The sequence below is a fragment of the Haliotis rufescens genome, unplaced genomic scaffold (genome assembly GCF_023055435.1).
Source record: "Haliotis rufescens isolate VD_foot unplaced genomic scaffold, xgHalRufe1.0.p SCAF_8, whole genome shotgun sequence".
NCBI classification, from domain to species: domain Eukaryota; kingdom Metazoa; phylum Mollusca; class Gastropoda; order Lepetellida; family Haliotidae; genus Haliotis; species Haliotis rufescens.
The window spans coordinates 47,991,397-48,000,675 of NW_025964372.1; the positions used below are offsets into that span (position 1 = coordinate 47,991,397).

Genomic DNA, 9,279 nt, shown 5'->3' on the forward strand with positions numbered 1-9,279 from the left:
ACAATCTGTCTAATAATTGAATTTTTTATAATATTAAAAACAGACAATACTTCTCTTTCTGTTTATGAAATTAATCTTCAAGTGAATATCTGCAAGACTTGACAATCAAGAATATTGTTTTTATTTTCCATCAGAATGAAATGGCCTCTATTCTTGATTTGGGCGTGGAACCAAGTAGCATTGTCTACTCCCACAGTGTCAAATGTCTGAGGGACATGAGATATGCGGCGGCTAAGGGAGTGGATTTGATGGCATTTGATAATGAGCATGAACTCGTCAAAGTAAAGTCACTTCATCCCAAAGCAAGGTATAATATCTGTAATTATGAAACAAACACAGGCCAAAATATATATGACAGACGAAAGAATAAACTGCAATGTATTACGTACCTCAAGAGCAGAATATCGGGGTTCGATCACCGCCCGCTATATACACAGTGAGTGAGTTGGGTTTTACGCCGCTTTTAACAGTATTCCAGTTATATCACGGCGTGTCAGCTTAATGTGGGAGGAAAGCCCGAAGTGATGCAGGTCTCAGACGTTTACCGCTTCGGTGAAACCCACGAGCACGGGTATGGTGCTGACAAACCTAGACACATAATCGGGGCGAACCAGGATTCGAACCCACAATCATAGGTTTCTGGCGTGCCCAAGGGACGCAACTCAGCACAGCGAATCGCGGCGCCTTAGACAACACAAAGAATATACAATATACACAAAGAAAATAAGAGATATTACCCTGTCTGGTGCCAATGCTTAAACATGGACTGGTCGGCTGGGAGTCCGTATGAGTGGGATATTCTGAGTGGGGTATTCATGTTCAACTGCGGCATGGTATCTCAGTGAGGTAGCACTATAAATCGGCATTAGTCCGGACTAGTACAAGCAGACGCTCGCACGCACGCACGCACACACACGTCGCTATATAAGCGCAATAAGCTTGGACGCGACGTTAAACCCCATTTCACCTCACCTCAGCCTTCTGACAAGGCCTCAAATACCATCACATATCTATGTACCGCTTAATTAATTGGTTGATCCATGCGTGACATATAAGGCCGCATACAAGCTAAGGCAAGTGTGGTACCTGAAATATATGTACGTCCAGTACTTACAATGTATACTTTCAGCATCATTAAGAAGTTTGTTGTATCCATTCAGATTGTTGCTGAGAATAAAAGCTTCTGACAAATATGAAGTGCAACACCGTTTGAGCGTCCAGTATGGATGTGACGAGCACGAGGTCCGGTCTCTTCTTGCCGCAGCTAAGACCATGGGGCTGAATGTTGTGGGAATCAGGTACTGTGTGTGTTCCTCGTTCTCTGTGATATATCTTTGACAAAACGGTGTTGTTATTATCCAATCAAACGTGGACATCGATGCGTATGCCATGTGCTTTCAGCACTTTGATTATTTTGCGAGTTGATCTTCTGTTTGGTTGTTGCTTAACGCCGCGCTCTTGCAATATTCCAGTTATATGAAGGCGGTCTGTAAATAATGGAATCTCAACCAGACTCTCCCGTGAGTGACATCATGAGCATCGATCTACGCAGCTCGTTATTAAATACCATGTTATGCATGCGTACTCGCGAGTTCGACGTCTGACGTCTGACGCCTGGAGCCGTTTTCAGTTCGCGCCATATCGGCTCATTCCTCACCACTCGGTATCTTGTACATAACGGAATGGGACGAGTGTCATTCTTAAGTGTCTGTAGACTAAAGTCACGAGACACATGCCTACCCGTAACCTTCGTAAGTTTCAGTCACCTATTCGATCCTTTTCGTTCAGTTCCGTAACGTCGAAGGCATGACTAGGTTAATTTGCACTAAGTTCCACAGTGTGGACGTAGCTCTGTCGGTTAGCAGTCGGGCAGCAGTCGGGCTTACAACCCGAAGGTCGTGAGTTCGCGTCCAACGGATTCTCACAAAAACTGGTGGCTTGTCTCACTGCTGGGACATGCGACCTGCGGCAGAGATCGTCCTCTCGAGAAGCCGTGGTTCTGCATTCTAAAGGTGCTCCCATGTTTGTGCATTGAAATCAGGATGATATGTAATTATAAATAAAAAAAGCGCTCATCGTGTCCTAATGTATCCAATATACAAGCACTCGTCGATATGTATTGTTTTTATTGTATACTTTTGATAGTTTCCATGTTGGAAGTGGAATCTTGGATGGCCGTGTGTTCACTGATGCCATAGAGAGAGCTGACAGGGCCTTTACCATTGCCTCCGAACTCAACATTTCCCTGAGTGTGCTGGATGTTGGAGGGGGGTTCTTTGGGCACAAGGCATTTATTGTGAAGTTTATAGAGGTAACTTCATAAATACCCACAGGCAAACGATGGTACTTTTGTATTGGAAAGTAAGTTGTCACTATCATACCATACTCAGCAGCATAAACCATATTGAATGGGATTTTAAATGATTGTTCTGGTGCTGAACGTGAGTTAGGTTTTTATGCTGAAATATTAGTTCCGAAGATTGGTATTATCTGGCATAAAGAAGTCGGTTTGTTCTCTTTGCAGTACATGCAGTCAGGGTCCATTATATTAATGTACATATGCAGGAATTAAGACATGACGGTTGCTAGTTGTTAGTATTTTACATGATTTCTGTGTGATTTCTCTTTTTGATATTGCTTTCCGTTAGTGTATTTGAACCAAATCTTCGTATTATTCTGGCCTGGGAATATTGCAACCAATTTAATTATCACTAAATGCAAAATGCAGTGTAAAACAATCAATGAGTCCTCATCTTTTCTTGACTGATCATGAATTTAACACTCTTAACAGCGTTGAAGCAGTGATTTAGTCGCGCGATGATAGTGATTGGTTTTACTTTTCAAGGAAAGCCAAAGTGGGAGTCATTATCAGTTTGGCGAAAATAAGACGCCTTTGTTAAGGTACCGAAGCTAAGGTCCTCCACACGAGTGAAGGAAGCTGCACATGAGTCACTCAAGTGGATGGTAAACTAATTGTAATTGATGTGTGCAGGTTGCAGGTCTTCTTAACAGCGCCCTGGAGGGCCACTTTCCTGTTAAGAGAGGAGTGCAGATAATAGCAGAGCCTGGCCGCTACTTTGTGTCATCGTGTGCGACCTTAGTCGTATCCGTTATCGGGAAGAGGTTAATACAAGGTTGGTATGCTGAAGATATCCAGGTATCCATGACATCAAATCATCGGTGATTTAAATGTTGAAGATTTAATTATTTGAATTTGGGACTCACCATTACAACTTTCTTTCTCTCTTGTAACTGTAACCCCCTCCAGGATATATAATTATTAGTGCTTTTGCTGAATTATTATGTAACATAATTACACCAGGCCCATAAGATTCAATGTGTATATCTTTGATAAGATTCAACTTGTATATAGACAGTCAAGTGTTGATACATGTCATACAAAAGATACAGTAGTCTGCCAACTTATTAGGTATGTAAACAGTAATTGTCTTTAGTGTAAAACGTATTGCAAAGCTGGGTCGGTAGTGATTAGTGATATCATTTGATTGAAACGCCATGGTAACCAATGACGTCCCAATAGTGTGCACAACCTTGTGATGCAATTTGAGGTGATATCTCCTGGGACAGATCGCTTGATCTCACGCAAACGATAACAACGAAATATCTAAAAACGTTCTTGTGTGAGTGAGTGAGTATGGTTTTACGCCGCTTTTAGCAATATTACAGCAATATCACGGCGGGGGACACCAGAAATGGGCTTCACGCATTGTACCCATGTCGGGAATCGAACCCGGGTCTTCGGCGTGACGAGCGAACGCTTTAACCACTAGGCTACCCGACCGCCCTCTTGTTTAGGTACTGCAATCACTGCAGAAGTGTGGACCCAAAGATATGACAGAAACCTTTCGTTGTGGATTTGAATACCTGGTTCACTATAACCGTGGTTTTGGTTTGGTTTGTTGTGTAATGCCGCATTCAGCAATATTCCAGCTATATGACGGCGGTCTGTAAATAATAAAGTTTGGACCAAACAATCCAGTGGTTAATATCATGGGCATCGATGCACGCAATTGGGATCGATGACATACATCAACCAAGTCAGCGAGTCTGACCACCTGATCCTATTAGTCGCCTCTTACAACAAGCATAGTCGCCATTTACGGCAAGCATGGGTTGCTGAAGACCTATGCTAGCCTGCATCTTCACAGGTCATGAAAGTCTCAGATTTGCATCACTCCTGATCAGGGGCGGTCGGGTAGCCTAGTGGTTAAAGCGTTCGCTCGTCACGCCGAAGACCCGGGTTAGATTCCCGACATGGGTACAATGTATGAAGCCCATTTTTGGTGTCCCCCGCCGTGATATTGCTGGAATATTGCTAAAAGCGGCGTAAAACCGTACTCACTCACTCACACTCCTGATCATGAAATCAATGAAAAACTTTTCAGTCAGTGACTTACAAATATACACATGCACAAAAGTTAAGCGCCACCATATTCATAGTATCTTGATGTCACGTGTGGGAATCAGAAATACGAAATATGATGATGTATGGCTGAATTAGGCTTCCATAGTTTCATGCACCCAAATTTGTCCAGATACCACAAGGAAAGCGTGCTTTACGTGTTGCTACAGTTCCCCTATCCTATAAATAGTGAAATTCAAGTTTCAGACACGTGGTTGCATTTTGCTCCTGTGTGAGATTCCTCTTCCAATAGAGGTTAAAAATCAGCCATGGTGAGGAGAAAGTTAACGAACGCTGAAAGATGGCAAGTGATAGGCATGAAAATGCTGGCATGTCATGCAGGGCCATTGCAAGATAAATGGGGGTCGTCATCACAGTGTTATCACTCGTTTGATTGTCAAACATGGTCCAACCAATGATGTCAACGACAGGCATAGGTCTGGTAGGCCAAGAAAGACCTCTAACAGAGAGGATAGACGTCTTTTCAGGATAGTCAGACGAAATCCATTTGCCACTTCAATAGCTTTAAGACTGCAGTGGATTACCCATCAGAGACTCTCGACGATGACCGTAAGGCGTCGCCTCAGAGCGGCTGGTTATAACGCCAGAAGACTAGTAAACTGACTGAGAGGCACATGCGGAATCGTCTGATATGGTGTCGTGCCTGTAGTCGATGGAACTTGGCCAACTGGAGAAGGATCCATAGGTCTGACGAGTGTCGATTGCTGCTACGAACTGTTGATGGTCGAATACGTGTTTGGATCAACGTAACACTCGTTTTGCACCAAGGAACAACAAGAAGGCCTTAGCATGTGTCTGTCATGATATGGGGTTGTGTTTCCTTCGGCTGCAAACTTCCGCTGGTGACAATTCGTGAAAACCTGAATGGCCAACAATACCAAGATACCGTTCTTCGTCCAGGGGTAGTACCTCATTTTGACAACCATCCTCTTCAGACAAGACCTGTTTACATGGACGACAATGCTAGACCACAAAGGTCTAGGGCAGTTTCGGCTTATGTGTGTCAAGAAGCTATTGCCACTCTCCCTTGGCCGGCCTGTAGTCCGGATCTTAATCCGATTGAGCATCTCTGGGACATTCTTGGCCGGACAATCAGACATCGTGATCCCCCAGTTCAAAATCTCGCTGGACTTGAGGCCGCACTTCATGAAGAATGGATCCGTTTGCCTCAGAGAAGCATTCAACGACTTGTAATGAGTATGAAGGGTTGAATCTGTGGTCAATGTCCGTGGATCATACACACGTTACTGACGTTTCTGTCTTGCAATAGACTCTGCACTCCCTAGGGTGTCAATGTGACACCTGATATGGTCTGCTGATATCATGACAGTTACAGATAAACTTGCTTTGGGACAACTTTTGCACATGAGGTTTACATATACGGCTTATAACAATCGTACATCTCGTTATAATAGTCATCATTAAGTGCCAAAAGTAACAGCTCACAAATATGGTGGGTGGCGCTTAACTTTTGTGCATGTGTAAATATAACAAAATGTTTCAAAACCAACGATCACATCATTGTCACCTTCAGATGGAGTTGAGGAGGAAAGTCTTTACTTTGTGAATGACAGCGTCTTTGGTACCTTTAACGACACCTTCACGAAATGCAGTCAAGCAAAACTACCATCGTTGCTAAAGGTAGGATCTAAAAGATTTATGACTTAACTTCTCACAAATAAGGAAGAGGATAATGATTCTAAATGTTTGAAGATCCTAAAGGTCCACGGAGGTCGATTAGCATAACTTGTCCTTTGATTCAAATAACACTTTATCTTGCACACACACTTAAATTCACTGACCCGTGAAGATCCGGGGTAGAATAGGTCTTCAACAACCCATGCTTGCCGTAAAAGGCGACTATGCTTGTCGTAAAAGGCGACGAACGGGGTCGGGTGGTCGGGCTCGCTGACTTAGTTGATGCATGCCATTGTATCCCAACGGCGTGGATCGATGCTCATTATGTCAATCACAGGATTGTCTGGTCCAGACTCGATTATTTCCAGACCGCCGTCATATCGCTGGTATATTGCTGAGTGCGGCGTTAAACAACAACCCAACCAAAAAAAAAAAAAAACAGGTGGCGAGACCCGTTAAGGTCCTGGGTGGAATAGGTCTTCAGGAACCCATGCTTGCTGTAATTTGAGATTGTGCTTGTCGTAAGAGGCGAATGTTTATGCATGTGCTGTTACTATTTTCCATTCTCAAAAATGTGACTACTCCCTCCGTATTGCTGTTCCAGGCTCCGCGCAGTGACGAGACTTTCAAGTCCAGTGTCTGGGGACATACATGTGCTGGTGACGACTGTCTTTTCAAGGATTGTTACTTACCAGACCTTGAAATCGGGGACCGGTTGTTTGTGGAGAATGTGGGCGCTTACCCCATGTCTATGGCCAAGGGCAGGTCCTTTAATGGAATGCCACAACCGATACCTATTCATGTCTGCTCTAAAAATATCTGGTAAGAAACGTTTATTTTATGACTTACAAATATATTTAGTGTCACTTTGAGAAGCAACCGATATAAACGGGGTACAAATTCATTAGTGCATTAATGTGTTAATACTCTTGTATTTCATCCAATTACCTCTTTTGCTGTCTTCTACGTCGGCCCTTTTTTGGCCTTTTTGTGCCTAATGGAGTCTGTTCAATGGGATAGTCGAAACGGGTTATTCTCTGACGTTTTATATACTGAACAACAAAAGTTCCTGTGACATTGAATAAGATTTAATGCAAAGTTATGTTTTTTACCACATCTAAATCAATTTCGGTTTGCAACAAATAAAAGTCTCCTGTAAGTGTTCAGCTGGTTTTATTTCCCATACTGACTTCAGAAAATGCGTGATGTCATAAAAAATCATGAACATGCTAAAATGTCAATATACAAATCAATAGCGTGTGTGTCCACCTCTGGTTGCGATGCAAGCAACACATCTTCGTCTTATTGAATCGACCAGGCGTCGCACAAAGTCCTGTGGGATATCTTTCCATACCTGCTGGAGCATGTTTCGAAGTTCCTGGAGTGTCTGTGGAACACGTAGTTGACGTCGAAGGCGCCGATCCATCTCATCCCACATGTGCTAGATTGGTGTGAGATCACGGGAGCGAGCCGGCCAGGGGATGACATTCACGTTGTTTTGTTGAAGAGAATCCTGAACAAGTCGAGCAATTCGAGGCCGGACGTTGTCATTTTGAGAGGAAATGCTTGGGCCATGACGACGCAAAAACGGTAGAACGACAGGGCCGATGATCTCGTCGCGGAAGCGCTGTCCGTTGAGATTTCCCTCTACCACTATCAAACGGGTCCTCTGTCTTGCTATCATCCCAGCCAATACCATAACGCTGCCGCCCCCGAACCGATCTTCTTCCATGACACATTGATTGACGTAACGTTCACCTCGACGTCGGTACACTCGAATCTGTCCATCGCTGAGGTGAAAACGAGACTCGTCAGTGAATAGAACTTGCATGGCCGTCCAGCGTAGACGCTGTCTGCACCACTGTAGACGTGCTTGACGGTGGTTTCCTGTCAAAATGGGACGTCTGGCGGGTCTTCTGGCGACAACCCCTGCACATCTGAGGCGACGACGTACGGTTTGTGAAGATATTCGTTGAAGGCCAGGGATGCTTCTTGCAGTCACTGTTGCTGGCTTGAATAGATTTCGTAGGTGTGTTGTTCGAATCCAGTTGTCTTGTCGATTTTTTGTTACGCGTGGTCTGCCACTCCGAGGATGGTCACTGACCGCAATCGTATTTTGCCAACGTTGCCATAAACACCAAATGGTGTTTCTGTGAACGTTAAATTGTCTTGCAACATCACGTTGACTCGATCCTGCTTCAAGCATACCAATGGCTCGCAGACGCTCATTTTCGGACAGGCGTATCATTTCGTAATGTTAAATAATTGCGTAATTTCGTTGTTTTTCTGAGTGGTTGTTGTCAGCACGATGCTAAACAATGCATATGGAATCCCGTTAACGCACATGTTTTTATACCCATTCTTGGGTAGTGAAATGCATGGGGCTTGCATAAAATTCAACTTTTGCATGGAATGCATGCTTTGCTGTTGTGACTTGATTCCATACATGTACTACAATATTGAAAACAAACTTTACTTGTTTGAAAAAAACACTAAAATATTTGTGTCACAGGAACTTTTGTTGTTGAGTATATTTACTTTAACTAAGTCGATGTTTCTGCGTGTGGACTGAAGTGCCCCAGTTTTATCATAACCTCACTAACATTTATCAATTATGCTGAGTCAACAACAAAAGAAATTAAGACATTAAAACCGCCCCCTACTATGTTGCGAAACAAACATACTTCTTAAACGGTTTTTTCATTACTTATAGTAAGCAGGTTCTCTGCACTTGGACATATTAAGTCAAAACTAACACATCGTTTCAGTTTCAACAAGATCAGTCAATGCGCTGTCGTGTGACTGCCTAACACCTTGACTGTTGTGCGGCATCAGGCAACAAACATATTTTATGCAAATTATGTGAATGGCGGATGCAAGGCAGGACATGCTTACCCTTTACGCGCACACTTGGTGTCATCACTGATCTATTCATGTAATTTTCACCCCTGTTCTGCCTTTTACGCCCATTGGTTGCCTAGTCACATAATCGAAACTGATAATCGTTTTATATTTCGGTGGTGAACGTGCCAAATAAAACAGCCCAAAATTGTAAGGAAGCTATTTGTGATATTTTTCTTTTTTTTTCAACTAGGAAATCCCATTACTGTAAACCCAGAGGAAAACGCCATGTCGACTGAGGAGCAAAGACCTGGAAAATTCCTTAAGGATAAATAAACCAAGTTAACAAATATGGA

General features: G+C 43.3%; 1 protein-coding gene across 5 annotated transcripts in view; it reads left to right on the forward strand.

The window, feature by feature from the left end:
* The window catches only part of LOC124152753 (ornithine decarboxylase-like), a 29,668-nt gene extending 20,389 nt beyond the window's left edge, over positions 1-9,279 (forward strand). For all 5 annotated transcript variants that reach the window (XM_046525794.2, XM_046525797.2, XM_046525795.2 and 2 more), the window contains 7 exons: positions 135-307; positions 1,161-1,298; positions 2,146-2,311; positions 2,993-3,134; positions 5,979-6,085; positions 6,687-6,904; positions 9,177-9,279. In XM_046525794.2, the coding sequence (XP_046381750.2) occupies positions 135-307; positions 1,161-1,298; positions 2,146-2,311; positions 2,993-3,134; positions 5,979-6,085; positions 6,687-6,904; positions 9,177-9,222 (990 nt within the window). In that variant the 3' untranslated portion in view covers positions 9,223-9,279. The remainder of the gene's footprint in view (positions 1-134; positions 308-1,160; positions 1,299-2,145; positions 2,312-2,992; positions 3,135-5,978; positions 6,086-6,686; positions 6,905-9,176) is intronic.